This window comes from Octodon degus, unplaced genomic scaffold, assembly GCF_000260255.1.
Source record: "Octodon degus isolate 3935 unplaced genomic scaffold, OctDeg1.0 scaffold00093, whole genome shotgun sequence".
Taxonomy (NCBI): Eukaryota; Metazoa; Chordata; class Mammalia; order Rodentia; family Octodontidae; genus Octodon; species Octodon degus.
In genome coordinates, this window is record NW_004524669.1 from 6,391,708 (window position 1) to 6,414,851 (window position 23,144).

Here is a 23,144-nt window from a genome sequence, read left to right on the forward strand (position 1 = left end):
TGGGCTCCAAGCTCCACGCGGGCCTTTCTTCTTGTCAGTAGTAGTCTGGGGTCCTGGCTTCTGAAGCCAGAGCCCCAAAAGGCCAGAAAAAGAAGCACTATCCAGGCACAGGGGCCGCCTCCGCCCTCTCCCTGGAGCTTGGGGAAGGGGACGCGGCTCCAGCAAGCCCTCCCCACCAGGCCTGCGCCAGGCCGGCTGTTGCGAAACGTCTCGGAGGCAGAGAGGAGTGCGGAGGGGAACAGAAGACCCGGGCGATTCGAGTCCTTCGGCAGGGATTGAACGATTCAAGGACACCAGGAAAGAGAAAGCCTGGAAACTGAGCTCTCGACTGTGCTGGGACTCCTGACGTTGCCTGGACTAAATTCCTTCTTCCTTATAGCCCCAGCCTGACCACTTCTTCTCTCCTCAAGCCTGGCAGGTGAGGGGCACACATCACTCCTAACCATTTCTCAACTCCAGCCTTCTCCTCCCAAGCCCAGCCAGAAAAACCTGAGTGGGCCCAAGGGAGAGGTGGTGAAGGGCTCTCCCCCAAGGGGAAAAATCTGAGTTTTCCAGACTCTCCAGATCCCCACCAGCGCCCCCTCCAGCACCTGGGCAAGCAGGGAGGGGGCTTCTCCTGGCAGAGGTGGAGATAAGTAGGGGAGAAGCAACCAAGAAAGAATAAAACTTGAGACTAGAAGGAATGGAAAGGGCTACAGAGGACCTGGCCAAAGGCTGCCATGATTGCCCAGGCACCCGTCCTGCCCAACCACCAGCTGGGTCCTCTCCATGCTCCCCAAAAGCTTAGAAATTACTCACTAATGAGTCTTCTGGATTCAGGTTCCTGGAAAGCCTGGCTTAAGGACCTTTTTCCTAAAGAGTGCCAACCGGCCTTCTGCCTTGTTCATGTAGTTTTTGTACAGGCCTGAATCTTGCCTCTCCATGGCCTCAGGTAATATCTATTTTCAATCTAAAGTAGCTGGCATCTGTAGAACATGAGGATCATACACGAGGATGCAGAGTAGTCTTCCATCCCATTTTATCTGGTTCTACAAATCTACACACACATGCACATGCATATACACATGCATACACACACACACACGAAAATTGCCTATTGCCATTCTGGGGCTCCTGGCATGGTGAAGTATAAACAAGTCTTCCTGGCGCCCCACCTCTAGGTGCATCCCAGAGTCCCCAGTACTCAGCCTCCTGATCTCCTTGTCTAGCTGTGCCCACCCAGAAACCCTCCTCTTGGGCATCCTATCTGCCTCTTCAGAGGTTAAATCCACTTTCCTATGCTGATAGATGCCTCCACAGCAGTGTCCCCACCTTGGGCCTTCTGAAGCAAGGGATCTCAACCTTTGGTTTAAGGAACCTGAGATAACCTCCCTCAGTTCTCCAACCTGGGCAGTAGTTTCCTCTTTACTCAGACTTTTGAAGTTTAGCAGACCCAGGAGTTAGGGAGGACAGGCCATACTTTTTTTTAAAAAAAAAGTATCTCTGTACATCCTAAACTAGATCTCATCTTTTCTCCAATTTAAGTAGAATTTAAAAGGGACTGCTCAGGAAATCTTTGCAGGCACAGACAGGGCAACAACCACCTTCTCCGCGCGATAGAAAATCCAGTCAACAGAAGGTGAACCGGCGCGTCATGATGCAATTCCTTCAAGTAGACACCAGGTGTCGCTGTGGACTCGTTGTCCCGCCTACCCCCCAATTCCAAGAACCATTTTTTTTTTCTCCCCCTTCCCTCTCTTTCTCTGTCTCTCACTCCCTCTCCCCCTTGGTTGGGCTTTGCCAACATATCAAGATGCGTTTCTCCGGCTTCCATCACTAACCTCCCGGAGGTCATCAAGCCAAATTTATGAGTGGCCGCTCTAGTCACGTGACTCTATTTAAGGCTCCCTTATTTGGGAAGAGCGCATAGGATAAAGAAAGAGATATCTCCACCTATAAATTGTGCACTTTGGAGAACAAAAAACCCCTCAACTTCAAAGAGTCACAAATCACCCTTAATCAAAAAGGGTGCAGAAATTTTTTTTGGGCCCTCCCCGCCATGAGCTCCTACGTAACCAATTCATTCTATAAGCAGAGCCCCAATATCCCTGCCTATAACATGCAAACTTGTGGGAACTATGGATCGGCCTCAGAGGTGCAGGCATCCAGGTACTGCTACGGTGGATTGGATTTAAGCATCACTTTCCCACCGCCTGCGCCTTCCAACTCTCTCCACGGGGTAGACATGGCTGCCAACCCCCGGGCTCACCCCGACCGCCCCGCCTGCAGCGCTGCGGCCGCTCCGGGACACGCTCTGGGCAGAGACGAAGCGGCTCCTCTGAACCCCGGGATGTACAGTCAGAAGGCGGCTCGCCCGGCGCTGGAGGAGCGAGCTAAGAGCAGAGGGGAGATCAAAGAGGAGCAGGCGCAGACAGGGCAACCCGCCGGACTGAGCCAGCCACCAGCCCCGCCACAGATTTACCCGTGGATGACCAAACTGCACATGAGCCACGGTAAACTTTAGGACTTCATTTTGCGCGCTCGGGTCCGCCTGGGTTTTATAGGCCATGCGGGGCAAATAAAGAAAAAAAACCTGCGGCCATAAATTTTACGATCCAGGCATCAATGGCTCGTAAAACTGTCCACTAAAAGGCTTAGAGGCTGTGTGCGCCCAAATTTACGACGACATAATTGGATCATAGGAACAAAACGTGTATAAAAGGCAATATTCAATTTTTGGGGGAGAGGGAGGGAGTTAAAAAAATAGAGGGATCTGAAGGGTGAGGAGCGCGGGGCTCCAGAGCGGGGATCCCCCCGCGGCTCCCTCCTCCCTCCCCTGCGGAGCCGGCTCGGCCGGCGTTGGTGGCTCCGGAGGATTCCAGCGACTCGGGAGGGGCGGGAGGGGGGTCCCCGGTGCTCGGATCTCGAGAGTGCTTATTGTTCGGTCCGAGCCTGGGTCTCCCTCTTCCTCCCACCCCCCCTCAGCCCTCCGGCTGCGGAGTGAAGGCCGCGGTGCAAAGTTTCCTGCCTGGGCGGATGCGCCTTTCCTGGGGCTCGGCTGGGCCGGGCCCGCCGGGCCTGTCTTGCGGCTCTGCCTCTCCCTCCGGCCGCGGGTGGGGGCCTGGGACTGGGATGGGCGATGGGGTACTGCACGCTGTTCACCCCTTCCTGGCTTGGGGGGATTTCTATTCCAGAGACGGACGGCAAGCGGTCCCGAACCAGTTACACGCGCTACCAGACTCTGGAACTGGAGAAAGAATTCCACTTTAACCGCTACCTCACTCGCCGCAGGCGCATAGAGATCGCCAACAACTTGTGTCTCAACGAGAGACAGATCAAGATTTGGTTCCAGAACCGCAGGATGAAGTGGAAGAAAGATTCCAAAATGAAAAGCAAAGAGGCTCTTTAGAGGCAGCCGGAAGCCCGTGGAGAGCACCCCAACCGGCTTGGGTCCCTGCGCCCTTCGTTTTCGGTTTTTCTCTCTATTTTGGGGTGGGGGAGGCAGGAGTTGGAGCTTTCGCTCCCCAGGCCTCACAGACAAAAGCGCTTTTCCTTGGGATTCTGCATCTCCACTGCCCCTGCTCTGCCTGTCTGCCCTCAGCCCAGCAAAGTTCAGCTTAGCTCAGCTGGGCACCTGGGGCCCAGGGGTACCTTTGCACGGTCTTCCCAGAGGGCTTCGGAGCATTACGGGCTGGTAGTGAACCAACCTCAGCCTTGCCCACCTTTCCCGTCCCCAAGTCCCTGTGAGGCCCACCTGAATTAAGGTGGGCCCGGCCCAGTGTAGGCCCTCACCCAACCTCTAGGCTTTCCCTCTCTTTTGTTTCTGGCTAGTGAGCCCGGGACCCCAGGCTGGAGAGTACTTGTGCTTAGCAGAGTCCATTGCCAAACTGGGGTGCTTCCTCATGGTGACTAACCTTGGTCTTCTCTTATTAATGATTTGCATTTGAAAGGGGAGAAGAATGACCGTGGGCCTAGGGCCCTAGTGGTTGCCCTATCCTCTCCACATCTTCTTCCCCTTCCCCTAAGTCGGGGAACCTCCCCAGCCCTCGCCTGCTGCATGCCCTCTCAGGCCGCAGCCCCAGCTTGCTAGCTTAACCTTTGGGGCTTTCTGCCATTTGGAGCCCAGCAAGTGGTCCTAGAGGCTCCTTGCTGTCCCATAGTTCCGGCCATGACTTTCTTGCCCTGCTATTCCATTGCTGTTGCCCAACTATTTATTAACACCCGGGTCCTTCCTGAAACTATATTTTGTCATATCAAATAAAGACAAAGAGAGAACAGAATTAAAGATGCAGCGGCTCCTGTCTGTTTAGGGCATGTTTGAATAAAAATATCTAAATGTGTTGTGAGATATAGTACAAGCCCCACAATCTTTAAGCCTCTCCTTTAAAAGAAATGTTTTTAGGTGTTTCAGGGGCAGCAAGAGAAGGGAGGTAAAACTGAGCTCCTTTTCTGACTCTTAGTTCCATAAAGAGACTGGGAAAAGAAGGAGGCACCGGCCTCTTGTATTGGCTTTTCTCTGTCTATACCGTGGCTATCCAAGGCATCTGAAGTTTCTAGATTGGCAGTAGCTTGTATTCCATGCCAGACCTAACCTAATGTGTAAGGACCAGTGGCTCCGCCGTGCATGCTGCATGCTCAGATTCAGGCCCTTTGGGCCTCTGAAAAATCTCTCAGGGTGCTAGGTGGTCCTTCAAGCGGCTTTCCAAGGCACAGTGGGAAGGTTGAGCCCTCAATGTAAGGACCCATTTGGTCCCATTTGGATTCCCTAGAAAAGTTGGCACTGCTTGGTAGAGAGGTATAATGCTTGGGAGTTGGCAAGGTATACTTCAGCTTTCTTAGATATCAGGGGAGAGGGGAGCAGGGACAGCAATCTGTAGGTGCACTTGCCTGGCCGGAAATGTTCAGAGAGTTAACCAGGACGAGAACTGCACAGACCAGGGCCAGAGTCACATCCACTGGCCATCATTTATCTCAGTCTCAGATTTTGTTTGGAGGGGGAAGGTGACCTACAGGGCCCCCAAAAAGGCAGCTAATTCAGGTGGCACCTAAAGCAGGCCTAGGCCCACTCTGCTCTGCTGAGCTCCAGGCTCCTGGGATGGGCTGAGGGAGGAAGCACTTTGCAGGAGAAACAAATGTGGGAAGGGTCCATAAAACTTTACTGCATTTCCTCTCCTGCCTCCCACAATGGGGTGATTTCCTGGAGCCTGGCCTAGGCCCCCCACACTCTTGGGGTGGGGGTCTGGAGCTGGGCTAGGAGCTGCTCCAGAAGCCAAAGAAAAAGGGAGCCAAGTAGTTCTGGGGAGGAGTAGAGAGAGTATTTATGATTATTAATGCTGATGTTCCCTGGATGCATTGCAAGGACTGACTTCGTCCTTACCCTGCTGTTTGAGCTACCCATCTGCCCGTCATTGTTTTAGAAGACCTGAGAGCCTTTCCTTGCCTTTTCCATAGCACATAGAAGATCTCTGCAGATGTTTATTGAGCTGTACACAAGACTACGACCCTTACCCTTCTCACTGGACTCTGGCCAGGTTAGGGCACAGGTAATGTCTCTCTTCAACTTTCACAGAGCCAGTCAGTCCAACCCACCAGCACCAACTTTCAATCTCTCTCCCACTCCCTCTCTGAAATAAAATGTGTAATTTTCTTCAGGGAGTTATTTTAATTTTTTCTCCATGCTGAGTAAAACTATTGGGCAAGCAGTGAAGCATGAAGAAGCACTAGTTTCTCCAATGGGTAACAGTTAAATAAGAAAGGGACTGTGTCACTGCACTCATTTGCTCCAGCCTCCCTAGTCTGCTTCTTCCCCAGGGGACAGACTCAGGAGGAGAAGTAAGGACTTGTGCCCAGGCGGGGAGCCTTGTGGATCTGACCTGCCAGGCCAGCCAAGTGCAACAGCCCTGCCCAGAGAGCACTGACTGCTCCTCCCAGCAGGATTTGGGCCTCTCCTTCTGCGGAGTTACTGCAGAACTGACTCAGCTGGGCCAGGCCTGGGAAAGCACGGCTGAGCCGTCCTACTCTCTTCCCTCCTGCCACGGTCTGCAGACCTGCACCTGGGCTCAGCTTCCGCTGAAGCGGAGCCTGCATCGGCACCCAAGCCAGAGGCCTCAGAAATACTCCCCTGCGTTGGGAGTGGGTGAGGCCCAGACCCTTGTTCTCTCCCTGAACAGAAGCGTCTGCTTAGCATCTAGGGGTAGTTGTCCCGCGCTGCTGGCCAGGCTCCTGGCACATTTTGCAAGAGCCAGGGTTTGGCATTGCCCTGGGGCAGTAAGTGCAGGGGCTTTCGGGTCCCAAAGGAGACCGTGGAGCTTGCCTGTCCACTTTGCCCTGGAACCCACCCACTCTGGCAGCAAGAAAGAAGGGGATGAAGCGTGACTTACCTTCCCCGGGGAGTGGGAAGAGGGGACACGGCCCACTCTGAGCAATTAGAGGAGAGAGGAGGAAAAAATAGGAGGAAAAAAAATCAACACGACCTCGAAGGCGACAGGTCCTTATGGAAATAAGTAAGTAAATAAGTACAGATCCATTCTCTCCTTCCTCCCCACCCTGTAAGGGGGTGTGGGGGTGGGGCAAAGGAGCAGCACCAGGGCTTTTTGGTGTAACTGAGCATTAGAGAAATAGGCACAGCTTCTATGTGAATTTAGGAGTTTGAAACTTTTGGAGGTTATTTATGTGAATGGCCTGGAGGCAAGCCCGTGAGTGGCTCTTGGGGGACCACGTGATGTCATTAAACCAAGTTTTATGGTGTAGGGAGAGCTGACAAACCCACAATATATTTACATCATATATAATCTTAACTGTCCAGCCACGCAGCTGCTGGTGAGGTTTAATGCTAGGACAGAGGGCCTGGCAGTTAGAGGGGATTACGGCGCTGGGGATGATGGTGAGAGAGGTTACATCTTCGAAAATGAATCCCAGGCGAACGCTGTAAGTTAATTCTCTCCCCTTCTGAGACCTTTCCTTCCATTTACCTAACTCCCTCCCCACCCCTTGAAAGCAGGTAAATCCCACTCATTAAGGGGAAAGAGGAAAGGCCACTCCAGGCCTCCCCAGGCTGGGTGGGAGAAGAGAGGAAGCTGCTGGGAAGTAGCAAGATGGGAAAACCGACTCCTCAGAGGAGGCCTTCCCTTTCTGCTCCTTATTCCCTGGGCTGCATGAGGAAGCCTTGGCTCTTTGGAGCTCTGCAAGATCTCCTCTTGATGGAGAAGAAAGCCTGAGGCAGGGACATACGTGTTGTTTGGTATTCCTAGGAATGTGTAAACTCTAGACCAGTGCAAAGTACCTCTCGGGTCCCCTGTTCCAGGGAGGGGAACAACTGAGCCAGCTGGCCGATGGCCCAGAGTCCAGGCAAGGGAGGAAACTAAAGAGAAAGGCAAGGAAGGAGGGCTCTGGATCTACAGTCTGGGCCTGGCTCCAAAGTATCTCCTCTCCCCTTCACCAATAGGCCAGGGTGGTGGGTAGCTTCCCAGTCTCCAAACTCTGAGATCTTACTGGGGGGGTGTGCAGTGTGGTTTTTGCTTCTCCCTCCCTCCAGCTGCAGGGTCTTCTTTGCCTCAAGTAACAGTAGGCCCTGGGGGGCCTACAGGGCTCTTTCTGTGAGGGTAGTGCTGTGAGTATTGGACATGGAGGGAGGGAGTAAGGGTAATGTGTGTTTGTTAGGTTGGAAAAGCTCCCAAAGCAGAGGATAAGAGTAGCCTCTGGGGATGGAGCTAGCAGGGTCCAGTGTGGGCATGGGGAGGGGAGGCAGTGCTCCGGCGGGGGTCCCTTTGGGTTTCTAGGTAGGAGCAGGAGAGGCATTGGGAATGCACACCATGAATGCACACTAGCTCCCTTTGTATGTCACCTTCATAAGGTGAATCCTGGCCCAGCGAACTGGGTGGGATTCAGCAGGGCTGGAAGGAGAAGAGAGCAGAGGGGATGATCTTTCTGAAGAGGAGGCGTCCTTGGAATGAGAGAGTCTTGGTGTCTAGAGGTCATGCTACTAGCACCACCCAGGCCTCCCAAACCCAAGGGCCAAAGAGGAAGAAAGAATCAGAGAGATCAGACCCACTAAGGATGGACAGAGGACCAAAGAAAGACAGAAGTAGCCTAAGCCAAGCTCTCCTGTAAGGAATATGGGTACCCCCTAATGCCTGATCTCAGGCGCTCACCCTCCTCCCAGACACCTCATTTCCCTCAGCAGCATGAGGATCTTGGATGATTTGTTCCAACAGCCCACTTAAAAACTTAACTCTTGGGTTCTCCCCTCCCCTTTACCTGCCCTCTTCAGCTCTTTTTCTCTCACCAGTCTGTGATCTTAAAGATGTCTAGAAACTTTCTTATCAATCCAGGCATCAAGGAGATGGGAGCTTCCTTTGGTCTATAATTTGACTCTTCCCTTCTCTCCAGCCTCCCCAGGGTCCTGGCAGAGACTAGTAGTCTTTAACCAGGGATTTAGCCAGAGCCAAAGCCCCAGGCCTTAGCAAGACTCCATCGCTCTCCCCGACCCCAGCTAAACTTCAGTCCCATTTTCTTTTGCTCTGTGTGGAGGCTGTGTGTTTTACAAATTCATACACTGTCTCTTGAGGCAGTCAATGAATTTCTGACCCCTTTTTCTGCTCTTTAAAAGTGCCTTTTAAATTCCATCTTCTCTCTTCTCTTCCTGTAACAGTAGGGTTTCCTTTCTCTTAAATAATTTGCCTTGCAGTCAGGTCAGTTTTTTTTTTTTTTTTTTTTACTGTTTTCCAGGTTTCACCTGGGGACAGGAAAACACAAAAAGGGCTTGAGATTCTTGATCGCCACTACAAGCTAAGCATAGAAGAGGGGGTTGGGAAGGCAATCAGGTGCCAACTGCATTCTAGCCAACCCAGAAATCTTAATCTTGCGCCTAGGGCTTTAATTTAGAAGGGGTCAAACAACCAATCAGGAATGCTCGCTATACAAAGTCACATGACCCCCATCAACCAATAGGTAAACAGTGTTTGGGTCTCTGTGTCTCTTTTTCTCCCTCCATTCTTCTTTCTACACCCTTACCTCCTGGGTCTGCCCTAGCTCAGGTTCAGAGAGAGGAGTGATACTGAACATGTTCTAGCCCTCTCCCTGTGCCCCTGAACCAGCTTTGAGTCATCTTTGGCTTATGGCCTTGTTTTCTAACAAAGTTGCACATCAAGGCCAATCTCAATTGTACAAGGATCTGAAGTATCATCATCTAGTCTAGTGTCTTCTCATGTTTGCCTCTGTGATCCTGTCCAGTTCTCTATGCTTTTGAGTATAGTGCAAATTAGGCTACTGTGCAAATGTGAACTACAGCCCTGAATTCAAACTCTGACATAGTTCTCTAAACACATACCTTTTAGAAGTTTTCATTCTCTTCTGATCCTCATGGGAACAAGCCAGGCAATTAGAGAAGATCTCTTTTGATTTGTTTTTCTGGAAATTCTCCAGGAACCACTAGCTTTATCAAACTGTCTCAAGCATGATTGGGGAAGGAAACCAAAGGAGAGGTTTTTGTTTTGATTTTTCAAAGAAGAGGTCATTTTTATTTATTTATTTTTAATTATTTAATTAATTTTTTTTTTGGTGGAACCGGGGATTGAACTCAGACCCTTGCGCTTGGCAGGGAATCGCTTATTCCACTGAGCCACCTCCCCAGCCCCCCCTTTTTTTTTTTGGAAAGAAGTCATTTTTAATAGTCATGTTTGGTGCCTCTATAGTTTGTCAAAAAATTTTGAGCCAGCTAAGAGGGGGGAAAAAAGAGTACACACACAAAGAATCTGGACCAGGGATTGAACTCAGGCCCTTGCGCTTGCCAGGGAAGCGCTTATTCCACTGAGTCATCTCCCCAGCCCCTAAGAATCTGGACCCTCTTTACCCTCCATTTATTTATTTTTTATTTTATTTTTTGCCGGACCAGGGATTGAACTCAGGAACCTGCACTTGCCAGGCAAGCGCTTATTCTACTGAGCTATCTCTCCAGTCCCTTTTACCTTCCATTTAAAAAAAAATTTACTTTGTTTCATTTTGTGTGACAGGATCTGTCTATGTAGCTCAGCCTTGAGTGCACTATGTAGCCCAGATTGGCCTCCAGCTCACAGAGACTCCTACCTCAGCCTCCCACGTAGTGAGGATACAGGCATGTACCACAGTGCCAGCTTTCTCACCCTCCATTTACATGAATATTATTATAGACTATGTGATGGTATTGCATCCTGCTCAAGAGCTATCAAAGACACAGCCACTGAAAGTGTAGATGTGGGTGTTGGGTTCACATTGGTCAAATCAGAAAAGCAATGGGAAAGAATTTTCTGAACAAGAGCATCTGATTCCACAGTATGTGTATGTGTGCTGGAAATACTTGTGTTTCCTGAACACTTAGGTGGACCCTGAGCCTGTCCTGTAGTTAATCCAGACCCAGGCATTATCCTCCTACCCTCATCTCCAGGGCTTTTTCCAGGATAGTTTTCTGGTAAGGTGCCCTCAGCCCCTGCCCACCCTTTCTCATGGTCTTCCTCATCCCTTAACCTAAGGAGCAGGAGTTCTGATGAGCTATGCTACCTAGACCTATAAGCCTTCATGTGGAGGCATTGAGGATGGGATACGACATGAAAGCCACAGCTGGGTTTGAGCTGGGATTTGTAAACACTCACCTGCTTGTTTGTCTTCTGAGCAGGCGTTGGGGGAGGGACAATACCACAGGCCAGGTGCAAAGGATTAGGACGACAAGCCAGAGAAAGGGCCTATCTTCTCAGAAATCATTAAGATCCCAAGTCCCAAGTCACCTGCAACCACACTGCCCCATTTGCCTCTTTTATGAGTTAGAATTAAAGCACACACTTACTTTTCCCTAGTAGAGGGGATGCTAAATAGCCTCTTCTGAGGCCAACTCTCCCCATTGGTGAGACATTTCACTCTGGGCGTACCAGATCCCACCCTGGTGAGAAAGAGAGACAGATGGGCTGGAATTGGGTTGGCTCTGTCCACATGGGCACTGGGAAGAAAGATTTTTTTCAGAGTGCATTAGCTCCTTTTAATGCCCAAAAGTATATCTGTGTCCCTCGCTGTCTAAAACTGCTTTGGACTGTTTGGGGGATGAGAGTATCCTGGGTTTAACTCTGTGTCTTTTTTGCTGGGGGAACAAGCACCAGCCCTCTTAAGCCCACACTGTGTTGGGACTACAGAACTCTGGAGGCTTTGGAAGTGAAGAAGAAAGAAAACTTTTAATTAATGTGCCAAGCTAAGGTTTTTGGAATTAGGAGTTCAACGTAAGGAGAAGGCACTGCTGTTAGAGGGCTCAGAAGGCCACACACACAGACACACACACACAGACAGACACACAGACACACACCCCCTTTATTGGGTCCTTGTGACCTTTAATGATGTGTCTGTTCTGATAAAATCTCCCTGGAAGCTTTCATGGGGCCCCAGGTGCTCAAGGAAAAGCCAGGAAGGGTCTGGGCCTAGGAACTGTAATGATAAGGGATCTCTGTCTTAATTAAGCCCTGTGGAACCCTGGAATCCATCTCCTTTTCCCATTCTTCAGGCTCAGTGAGGGGCAGAAGAGGAACTCTATGTATATGTGTGTGTGTGTACACATACAAAGTGAGACTCAGGAGGGTTAAACCAAGTCACTCAGGACCTTGTTTAGAACTATAAGGACATCCCTCGCAGCTATGACAGAGCTGGCATAGAAGGTTTTGGGCATGCTTGGGAGCCAGTGGGGAAGCAGCATACATCCCTAGTTGTGCCATCATCTGAGGTCCCATGGAAACTGAATGGCTTACCTCCTGGGATCCTTTCCTATTGTGCCACAGGTTCCTGAGAGGTAGAGTGTGCTGATTTTGCCTTTTAAAGATTCTTAGTTCAGGGCCAAGGAGATGGCTCATTGGGCCAGGGAGATGGCTCAGAAGAATAAGTGCTTCCCTGGCAAGTGCAAAGGTCTGACTTCAGTCCCCAGTTCAGCAAAATAAAATAAATAAATAAATATAAATATAAATAAAAATCCTTAGTTCATCCAGGGATATAGCTCAGCAGCAGTGCCTACCTGACAAACACAAGGTCCTGAGCTCAATTCCCAGTACCTCCCCCCGCCCCCAAAAAAGATTCCTAGTTCTCCCATCCCATATTCCTGAATACCAGGATACCTGAACATGAAAAAAGATCTATGAATGTCCGCATAAGGCTTGAAAGAGGTGAGAAACCTGGCTAGGAACAGCAAACCAGCTTCCAACCAACTTCCCAATCCTCCTCTTCCACTCCATTCTTCCCATCAGCTCAGGCTAGAAGCCCTTTGTCCTCCCCACCCCACCCCCACCCTTCCAGCCCTGGTCTTGGAACCTAGAGCAGCCTCTATGGGTGGAAAAATCCAAACTCTTGGTAACCCTCAAGGTCCTGTTTGCCCAGATTGAATTGTGTAGAGTTGGAGAGCCAAAGAAAAACCAGGAAGCAAGATCCTTATGTGACTGAATCTACTTTTCTACTGTTCCAGGTTCAAGTTTTAAATCTCTTAGGGCTGCTTCTTTGTTCTGACATTGGGGAATTCTTTTCTAGAAAATACTTCTTTAAAGTAGTCAACTTTCTGGTAGGAAAATTCTGTGGGTGTGGGTGTTCATGTGTGAACAAGGGAACAAGAAAGGGGTCAGGTCCCTTGTTTCAGAGTGTGTGCCTTACCCCTCCCCTGGGTGGAGGATAGGGGTGTGGGCCAAGATTTTATTGAGGATGCTTTTCCTGTTGGGAGTAGAGATGGGTCATAAATGCCTAGAGGAGGCTGTTTTGATCTGGAGACTTCTCAGGAAGTAGCATGTGAGGTTTTGCTTTGTAAATCACTCTCCCTCCTGGCCAGCTAGATTGTATTGCACTTCCCTAAGCCCATCTGAAGCCTCTCCCAGTCTATCTTCCCAAGTAAACCAAAGGAGAAATTTCTTTAAAGGATGGGGAGCCCTTTCAGAGTCCCTGATCTCTCCTCTGGCTCCAATAAGAAGAGTCAGCAGGTGATTCTGCTCAGAGTTCCAGATACCGAAGCTGTGCAATGTTTCATCTTTTGCCCGTGCAGACCCTGGCCCTCCAACTCTTTAACTGGAAAGGAACTAATTTCAAAGGCAAACAGCTTCAGAGCCTCCTTGTAGGTACCATGATTCCTATAGGCTCTTCTCTCTCCTGGGGCTGCCTTCTCCCTATATTATCTTTCTTAAACCTCTTCTCCCTATATTATCTTTCTTAAACCTCAAACTCTTTCTTGACATGCAGGAACTGTATGTAGTGTGTGTGTGTGTGAGAGAGAGAGACAGACACAGAGAGAGATAGACAGGCAGAGACAGAGAAACAGAGAGCTCATAGAAGCTACAAACTTGAGAAGGAGGAAGTGAGGCATACAAGAGACCCTCTCATCTAGCTCCTTAAGAATGGAGGAAATTACAGTCTGTGTCTGGGTTTCATAAAATTAAGATGGGTACAGGTATGTGTTAAAGCTTCCAGGCTTTTCATATCTTGTCTACCAAGCTGGCTCCAAAGCAAATGTATTTTACCTAAATGACTTCATTTTATAATGATAATGCCTTATCCCCCTCCCAAAAGACATTCAAGCCCCTCAGATCTCTCCCTGCTGAGTTGTGGGTCTAGGATGGAACATTTCAACCCCACAAAACCCAGAGAATCCTCCCCATTCCTAAGATACCATGCAAACACATGCATCTTTTAAAAAAAAACTTACATTTTTATAGAGAGCTGAGCTCTCCTATAGTTGTATATATGAAAATATATTTATAGATTGTTATATGTCTACACCAGGATATATGATTCACACCCTTTCTGCTCCACATTTAAATGCAGATTTATTGATCTTCAGATTTATAGATCCATAGTGAACATAACAGTGCTCTGATTCTTGTCTGCACATTACCAATCCGCCTATAATAGTTGCATATATGCTGGGATATATTGGTATTGCTGTCTCTAAACAGCTGAATGAATATTTGAAGTTTTTTCTTCTCAGTTGGAAAGAACTAAGCATGTGTTGCTCCATCTCTGTTTTATCTAGATTTATTCAAGGATCCTGCCCTATATAATAGCCACATGTGTTGCTACATATGTGGAGATGTTTATAGTCAGTGCTGCAGGCTTTCTACAAACTTGAAGTTTAAAGATCTATTTAGAGAGAGAGCACAATGAATATATCTGTGTGTAGGGGCGTGGATCCCCCTCTAGAAGAAATTAAATTTACTGTACCTGTCTCCTTCTCTGTCTCTTTGATCTATAAAAATATACAGTGAGTTTAGGCAAGGAATGATGTTTTGTCTCTTAAAGTAAGCAATTCTATCACTATTTCCAAAGCTGTTCCAATTGTAGTTCAACTGAGGTATCTGCTCCCTGAAAACCCACTCTAGGAATTATACCCTACCTCCTGGCAGTCTCTGTGACATGAGATCCCAGCCCAAATCCCCATCTTGCAGTACTTTTTTTTTTTTTTTTTTGGTGGAACTGGGGTTTTGAACTCAGGCCCTTGTGCTCGCCAGGCAAGCACTTATTCTACTGAGCCATTTCCCCAGCCCCACTTGCAGTATCTTTTAAGGCAACTAGCAAAGAAAAGGGGTGAAGAAGAAAGGGGACAGTCCACTATCACAGCTCCTCTTGGGCCCAAGGCAAGAGACTTGTAGGTCTACACACACACACACACACACACACACACACACAACACAACACCACCACCACCACACCACATACACAGGTACACCTAACAGGCCTTTTGAAATTTGGAGAAAAGGGTGGTTAAGTCCCAACTATTTCTGTGGAGCTCAGTGATGCCAGGGTGTCACAGTACAACTAGTAGGTACCCTTTCCCCAGTTGTTAGTGCCGATGGCCCAATTAAGCAGGCCACCTCCCTCATGGCATTCCTGCTCTGATCAGCTGGGATTGATGCCTCCTCAGCTCCTGTATATCATTTCCAAGATTTTTTCTGTCCAACTCCTCGGCTCCTTTGGCTTCTGCGGCTTTGACTAATGATTGCTACAGATGCCAACGTCTCCAGAATCCTAATAGCAAGGCAAGCCGACTCTTATTTACCCAGCAACGTTGCAGTGGGGGAAGGGGTTGGGGCAGGAATTGGGGTGTTGTAGGTCAAGGGACAGGGAAAAGACTGTGACTGGCTGGCACTTCCCTGAACTTCCCCCATGAGAAAAACCTTCCAACCCCCTCTTGTCCCTTATAACTCATTGCTACTTCCTTAGAAACAATTAAAAAATGAGTATACCACATGGAGAATAAGCAGATAAGTATTTTTTATTAGGTGCAAATAAATGAGAGATCAAGCATAAAATCAGCAGTTTGGGGAGGAAAAAGAGTTTCTTGGTCTAGATGAGAGAAAGGGAAAGAGGCCAGCCATGGTGCGAGATGGGGTTCCCAATTTTTGTTTTTGTCATTCCTACTTCCCCCTACCCAAGATTTACTATTCTCATAATGTAAACAACTCCCCCTTGTGCCTCACCTGTCCCTGCCGTGGAGGGGGTTGAACATCGTGTTCCTGGGTGTGGGTGCTCGCCGGGGCTGCCAGGGTGAGGGGCCCTCTGTCTGAGGCTGTGTAGTAGGAATCGGATCCAACTGTCTCCAGCAGGTTAGGGACCGGCCAGGACCGCCAGCCCTGCGGTCCCACTGGCCCTTAGTGACGTAAAGTTGCGGCCGAATTTGCTTCTCCTGGTGCTGCTGGCCTCCAACGAGAGGCCCAGGTGTTTAGGGGACCAGGCCCGACCACCCTGAGATCCTAGAGCCAGGCGCCGGCTTCCTGGGGTCTCAGTCGAGACCTTCAAATACACACTTTATTTGGGTGAAGGCAAAAAAAACACAAAAAAGAGGACAGCTCAGCTCCGAGGCCAGGCATGAAGTGATAACCCAAAGAGGGAACATTCTTTCGATCAAAGAATAATGGAGCACAACATAATTCAGAAAAGCGAATGAGCAGAACCACAGTCTCCAGAGTCCCGCGCCGAGGGGCGGCTGCCGACTTGGCCGCGCGGGGTGCTGATCGGATTCCGTGGCGAGGCCATTTCGTGGGCGAGTAGGGCAAGGCTGCGGGGGACCCTGACCCAGGCCGCGCGCCCCGAGGGGCGTCTTGGAACCACAGCGCATCTGAAGGACTCCAAATACAAAAAGGGCACCGAAAGATTTAAACAATCGGAAGCAGAGGCATCCTGAAGCGGCCCAAGCGAAAATCAATCAAGTAATTAAAACAGGGAGGGGGCGAGGCCGGTGGCTGGGGGTCCTAGGCTCCGAGGAGGCGGCCAAGGTGTGGGTAGAGTTGGGAGAGCGGCGTGGGGCGCTGGCTCCCCGGCCGAGCGCGCGGCAGAGCTGTGGGAAGTTTGTAACAGATCGCTATTGATTCCCGCTTGGTTGGGAAGAGCAGGCTGTGTGCCCTCTCCCAGGCCGGATCCTGAAGCCACTGACAGCCGCTTCTCTGGCTTCCCCATTTTTTGAGGTCGAGAGGCGAAGTCGAAATTGAAGGCAGCTCCCCAGATCTCAGTGGTGCCACGGATTTGTTCCCCAGATCCCAGTGGTGCCACGGATTTGCCCTATCGAGGCAAGTTTTTCTGAAACCCAAGTGGCACCGAGATGCTGCTTCTGGGTTTGAGAGGACAGAGGGAGGGAGGGAGGGAAGGAGCATCCTAGTTTCAGGCACTTACATATTTCTTGGAGTCTTTAAACACCCCCCTTCGACCCAGGATTCTAGGCAAGCAGTAATGATGCTGACCTGTGAGCCAGGCTTAGAAGGGGATGTGAACTGGTGAGCTGATTAATTAAAGGGGGAACTTTGGTCTGAGTACACAGAACCCTTGTGGGCAGACAGAGAAGGCACAGCTCCCAAAAGAAAATAAGGTGCATGAGTCGCTCTGTCCCGTGAGTGGAAAGTATTTTTATTATTACTGAGGTTAATAATGGTGATGATCTGGTAGGGCTGGGTCAGCCGTCAGCGACCGCACTCTGCAGTCTCTTTCAGAGATGTCTCTGAGGAAGTCAAGAGCCCCCCAACTTGGCTGTGGCTAGGGAGGATAAAATAAATATCCTCCCCACTTCCTTTGTTCTTTCTTATACCATTCCTTGAGAACTCTGGAAAAGGAGGGCCCTTACGGTATCTCCATTACTCCCCATCATCCTCTTCTGCTCCCTTCAGTTTACTAAAAGGCAGCCTAGAGCCCTGAGCTTCCGGGGAGAGCCCTTCCAGGGAAGGAGTAGACTGCAAGAGTTTGGCAAGGGGTTGCCCAACCAATTCTCCTGTATTCTGACCCTGACCCCAGAGGGAGCTCAGGCTTACTTTTGCTGCTTTGTGGAATTTTCCTTCTTTCCTTAGCTTTTCTCAAACTGTTTTCTTTGGTGCTGGGTGTCATGGGTTCCCATGGGTTTCTGGCAGCGCACAGGCCAAGAACAAATTAAGGCACCCTGAGATACCATCACTTACCTCTCCTTAATTCTGGGAGCCTAGGCCACTATGCAGTCCTCCATAAACTAAGGCCAGCCTAATTTCTAAATATTTTGAAGCCATGCCAAGGCTTCTTTGAAAATAAAAAATCTTCCTCCTGAAAAGAAAGTTGAGGTTTCAGATCTCTAGCATAACAAGCTTCTAGTATCCACGTGTCAGAATTTTCAGCAACAATAGCAACAACAATATTCATAAGAAGAAGTAAAGCCTGTCTCAAAGAAAGAAAGGGACACTCCAGTCCAAGTTTTAAAGGGGATCATAATCCAGCAGCTCTGGATGGGAGTGTTGGGTCAGGGAGGCTGGGATGAGCAAAGAAGGGGGTGGGGAACCCAATGTCTAACTAACAATTTCTCCAGCATAAAAATGAAACATCAAATTCGTTAGCCCAGGGCCTTCATTTTTCCCCTTCCACATTATAACTAGTTATTGAACTCGCTGGAAGATCTAAAGGCCATTTGCGAAGAGACAAATTTCAATGGAGTTTCCCCATCAATAACCCCATGGCAGTGACCTATTGGAACAAGTCAAACACCCGAGGTGAAATGCAGGTCACTCTGTCTAACCAATATTAAAATGCAGCCACTTTTTAAAAAGCCACTTTAAACAAGATTTGAGGAAAATTGAATTCCAAGGAAGGCAAGGCAAGGTGGGGGAAATCCACAAACAGACCTTGCCTATGGTCTCCGAACAACAAGAGAAATTCATCTTTAATATTTTAAGGGGGGACAAATTAACATTCCATGATTGCATTTTTTGAGACTATAAGCGATTCCAGGAGGGGGGAAAAAGGGTTGAGTATTTTCTGGTGACACGTCCAGGTTATTAAAATCATTTTAGACCAATTCATTACTTTTACTGACAAGAGATTTAAGAAAAAATCAATTAAGCATTTGCATATTCTTTTGCATACATTAGCCCTGCCTGCTGGCATTAGAAAGGGACAAAAACACACATATATCTACCTTCACACGCGTACATACACAAAAGAAAAAAATGGTATGAGAGTATTGTTATAGTTTAGTGTTTTCAAATTGCCTAGGGGAGAAAAAAATCAAAATGAAATGAATTGCCTGATTACATACCATCTAAAAGTCAATTTATTTAGGGGAAAAAAGGAGACACTGCAATTTTAATCCCCAAAACAACAACAACAACAACATAAAACACATACACACATATACAAAAAAAAAATCTTGCACTTGGGAGAGTGGGAAATGGAATAATCCTTATTTTCCTTCCTTTTGCTCTTCAAATCTTGAATTGGTTTTCCCATTTATTTTTTTCCCCTTAGAAAATCCAGGGAGTATGAGAGGTGAGATTTTAATGCAGCTCAGAATCTGTGGAGACACTGAGATCTCAGCCAGCAGCTTGTTACTGAGGAGGGGAGGAATATGGGTTATCCAACGGTCAGTATGGTAATCTGGGCACAATAAGGCCTCACACACAATGGACACATATTTTTCTTCAGTGGTGTCAGAAGGGAAGCGCTTTGTACTGAAACATGTTTCCGAAAGAGAAACCAGATCAAGATTCAGAAAGGAGATGGGGTGTGGGGCGGCCTTCAGAGAAAGCATTTGGATGCAGGAAAAGGTGGTCAGAAAAAATATAAAATAAAATTGGGCAGAATGAGGTGAAGGACAGAGCTGAGGTAGAAGTCCTTGGGCTGGCCAGGCAGGAGGGGACCACACAAAAGAAGACAGGACCAGATCCAAGGATTCATTCCAGAGAGAGCTGCTCTAATATCCCCTCCCCATCTCGAGTAAGCCATTGCTAAGTGCAGGCACCCTCTGAAAGGATTTTATTTTTGTGCTTATAACAATATCCAGGTAAAAATGTTTGCATATGTATGTATGGTGAGGTATTTTATCCATGTGATAGGCAACTTCCTTTTTATTAAGCTGTAGGAGCCCAGAGGGAGTTTTTTGTTTTTTGGGGTTTTTTTTTTTTCTAAATGATGTAGATGAGTGTGGACACATTTGGGGGAACCTCCTAGGTGTCACTATATTCATTTTCAATTTGCCTTGAATAAGAACTTCACATATTTATAGATATATAAAGAGCATTTAATGTTTAATAAATATTAATAGCATGTATTTATATCTATTTGTTAACCCTAGTAGTCAAAGCCAGACTTGACACTCAGTGAGAAGCAGCTGAGCCCTCTGTGTCTACTCACTCATACTGGCCCAAGAAGGTACTCAACCCACCTGCAGAAGCTCAGAAACCCGGGGAGGAGGATGGTATGATGGCAAGTCCAAGAAAGCGAGGATTAAAGAAAAGAAGGTTTAGGCAGGGAGCAGGTTTGGTAAAGGCATATGTAGAGGCTAGGAGGAGACCTAGATAGAAAGCCTACCTTTCCAGGCGTGGAAGAGACTATTCTCAGCAGGGCTAGGGTGGGGCAGCCAAGTCCAGGTGCATGGCCCAGAAGGAAGACTAGGGATGAGCCTGGAAGAGTTGTGCCCCTTCTGTGCACTGTTCCTTCACTTTACCAAAGTTCTCTGAAGATTTGGACCTCCCCATGGGGCAGTCTAGGACTAGAGTTCAGACTTCTGCAGCTCAGGATTCAGTACTGGTTTCCTTCTGCCTTCTCCCAGCAACTTGTAATTAATCTACTCTCACCAACAATTTCAAAAACAAAAACTTTCAAAGGACTGCCCACAGCCCTCAACCAAACAGCTGCTGCCCCCTCACTCACAGCCACAAGTTCCTGTTCCCACCAAGCAGCCAGTTCTCACAGTAGGAGGCTCCGGGTGCAAGTGGACAAGGGTTCTCCACCTTCTCAGAGAGTTTGGGGATCTCCTATAAGTATTGGCTGACCCCAGGGAACCCTGTTCCCTCACCTGCTGGAGGTACTGCGAGCCGGATAGGGCCCTGTGAGAGGGGCAGTGGCCCTGGTGCTCCTAGGCTGGGGTAGAAGGCTCCACACTGGAGCAGGAAAGGCGGGCAAGGTTGCAGGTGGGGACATATCTCTTTGGGCATCGCCCCTGGCCCAGGTTCCCTCTTATTCCAACCCTCAGGGTGAGCAGTAATTTGGAAGTGGGGACCCGCTTCCATATCCCAAAGGTAGTAAGAGGAGATTGAAAATCTCCCGCCTTCAGTCTCCCTCTCACAAGGGCTTTATTTTTTTTCCTTTCCCCTCCTCATTCCCTTAATTGCAGATGTTCTAATTAAACCCTCAAATAGTTGTTATGCCGTTTTAAAAGGTACTTATTCAAGTGTCAACCAGGCTGGGCTGGGAGGAGGCAGCATAGGGCGGCGAATTAAAGGTAGATTGACTAATCACGGCGGCGATCATAATAATAAAATCAGAGGGAAAAAAATCACATTACGACTTTTCGTGGAAAGGAGGGAGCAGGCAGCTAGCGGCCGCCAGCCCTGAGCCGCCGCCGACACAAAGAGTGCGGGCGATTCCGCGAGACTGATTTATGACGTTTTACAGCCCTATAAAAGCTGTAGCGACGAGGCAAGCGCTCCTACCACCGCTGGCAGATTTAGTCTAATAAATAAAACATAAACAGTTAACTTTATGTGTCACTTTTATTGTTATCAAGTAAAATATAGCCGAGCCCCGGCAAGCTATGATTTTAAACTATAATTGTTATCAAGTACAACAAGGGGACCCGGCTCCTTCCCTGGGCTTTCCCTTCTGCTACCCTCCCCAGCTCTGAATTATGAGAGATTAGTTAATTGGAATTAGTAGCATGACGTGGCCACCCCTAGCTGGGGGGGGGACTGAGAAAGCATCCCTTCCTTGCCCCCCTTTCCCTGACACCCCTCATCAGGGTTTGCCTGTGAATGGGTTGCAAAGGGAGGGGAGAGACAGGAAGGCAGTGGAGACCCCCAAGGCTTCCCCTGCCTCCCCAGCTTGGTGACCTCACCCCTCCTCTTTGGAAGGCAGCCTGGAGCTGGCCCTGGGGAGGCCGTGTTTACATGTAAACACACGTGTTACATGGATACAGTATCTGGCCCAAAGCAAGCAGCTGTACCCACACAGGCCTTCCTCTCGGCTAGGTCCACCTTCTGTGAGGATGGGAGAGGAGAACTCCCAGGGTGTCTGCTGGGCAACATCACAAGGCACTGACTTAGGACAGAGAGCTATCGTCTTTGCCAGAACTCCTTAGGAGCCAGTCTGGGAGGTCCTTGTCAGAAACCAGCAGGCCAGGCAGCATGGAGAATGCAAACCGGAGCCAGCAGAAGAGATCCTCTGCTTTCGGGCTGGGGCAGGGAGGGCCAATGGGTAGAGGGGAGGGCAAGACTTCTAAACTCTGCTTTGCCAACCACTTCCTGTCTCTCTTCAGCGGGGGCTCAACCCCTAGACCTCCAGAAATGACGTCAGAATCATTTGCATCCTGCTGCCTCTACCTGCCCGGTCCAGCTGGGACCCTGCCTTGCCTGCCCCATGGCCAGAGGGTTGGGTGAGTGTGTAGGGGACAGGGGGGCTGGACTTTGGGATCCTTGGATGGGGGCGCACCCCAGGCTCTCTAGCCTCCTCGGCTCAGCTGGGGCCCCTCCCCATCCAACCTCCACTCCAGTCCTCATTCAACTTCCTCTTCCTGCGAAAGAGGGGCGCTGCCCCACCGTGACCTATGCAGACTGAAACACGATCGCCACGTATGGAGACCACTGGAAAGCTCTGGAGCCAAGGCCCGTGGGGCCGGCCCACTGGAGGCCGAAGAGGAGACGCTGGGTGGGGGCTGAAGCACAGACTTCCGATAGCCTCCCAGTGCCCAGGCTCTGGAGGGGAAGCTGGGAGCTTCCCATCTCCTCTTGCAGGGGAGGGTTGTCAGTTTGGCGGGGTGTGCACTGGGGGGCACCCCAGCCCCTGCCAGGCATGCCCCCATCATCTCCCCCCAGCAGCAGCACCACCACACACACAAAAAATTGGATACATTTTGAATAAAGCGATTCGGTTCCTTATCCGGGGACTGGGTTGCTCCGTGTGATTGGCCGGCGGAGTCACATGGTGAAAGTAACTTTACAGGGTCGCTAGCTAGTAGGAGGGCTTTATGGAGCAGAAAAACGACAAAGCGAGAAAAATTATTTTCCACTCCAGAAATTAATGATCATGAGCTCGTATTTGATGGACTCTAACTACATCGATCCGAAATTTCCTCCATGCGAAGAATATTCGCAAAATAGCTACATCCCTGAACACAGTCCGGAATATTACGGCCGGACCAGGGAATCGGGATTCCAGCATCATCACCAGGAGCTGTACCCACCACCGCCTCCGCGCCCTAGCTACCCTGAGCGCCAGTATAGCTGCACCAGTCTCCAGGGGCCGGGCAATTCGCGAGGCCACGGGCCGGCCCAGGCGGGCCACCACCACCCCGAGAAATCGCAGCCGCTCTGCGAGCCGGCGCCTCTCTCAGGCGCCTCTACCTCCCCGTCCCCAGCCCCGCCAGCCTGCAGCCAGCCAGCCCCAGACCATCCCTCCAGCGCCGCCAGCAAGCAACCCATAGTCTACCCATGGATGAAAAAAATTCACGTTAGCACGGGTAGGCAACTTTGCTTTTTGCTCCCCCTCCCTCCCCTCTTCCCTGGCGCTCCCCACCCTCCCCGGCCCCCTCCGGCCCGGTCCTCCTTTCTCTCCTTCCCCCTCTCTCTCTCCAGGAGCGACTCTGGGTTAGCACAATTGAACTGGATTTACGAGCGAGAATGGGTAATTACATCCCCCATAAATTTTATGGCTTAGCTACTCTGGGCAGTCCGAGCCATGTGCTACGA

At 49.6% G+C, this 23,144-nt stretch overlaps 2 protein-coding genes across 5 annotated transcripts in view; both read left to right on the top strand.

Moving 5' to 3' along the window:
• Positions 1–23,144, top strand: part of Hoxc4 (homeobox C4) — a 63,992-nt gene that overhangs the window by 39,432 nt on the left and 1,416 nt on the right. The window contains exons 2-3 of one of the 4 annotated variants that reach the window (XM_023722826.1): positions 21,716–21,832; positions 21,980–22,915. In XM_023722826.1, the coding sequence (XP_023578594.1) occupies positions 22,477–22,915 (439 nt within the window). In that variant the 5' untranslated portion in view covers positions 21,716–21,832; positions 21,980–22,476. Of the gene's footprint in view, positions 1–21,715; positions 22,916–23,144 lie in introns of all 4 variants that reach the window. The other 3 variants (XM_023722827.1, XM_023722828.1, XM_004637917.2) reach the window with 3 other exon arrangements.
• Positions 1,971–4,247, top strand: Hoxc5 (homeobox C5). The gene is made up of 2 exons (XM_004637918.2): positions 1,971–2,492; positions 3,174–4,247. The coding sequence occupies exons 1-2, from the start codon at positions 2,039–2,041 to the stop codon at positions 3,386–3,388; spliced, it is 669 nt and encodes a 222-aa protein (XP_004637975.1). The 5' UTR covers positions 1,971–2,038; the 3' UTR covers positions 3,389–4,247.

What these genes read in the sequence shown, in the direction of transcription:
- Hoxc5 (XM_004637918.2), top strand. Translation starts at nt 2,039, where the DNA reads ATGAGCTCCTACGTAACCAATTCATTCTATAAGCAGAGCCCCAATATC. An exon ending in CAAACTGCACATGAGCCACG is followed by an intron (nt 2,493 to 3,173) that starts GTAAACTTTAGG and finishes TTTCTATTCCAG; the next exon opens with AGACGGACGGCAAGCGGTCC.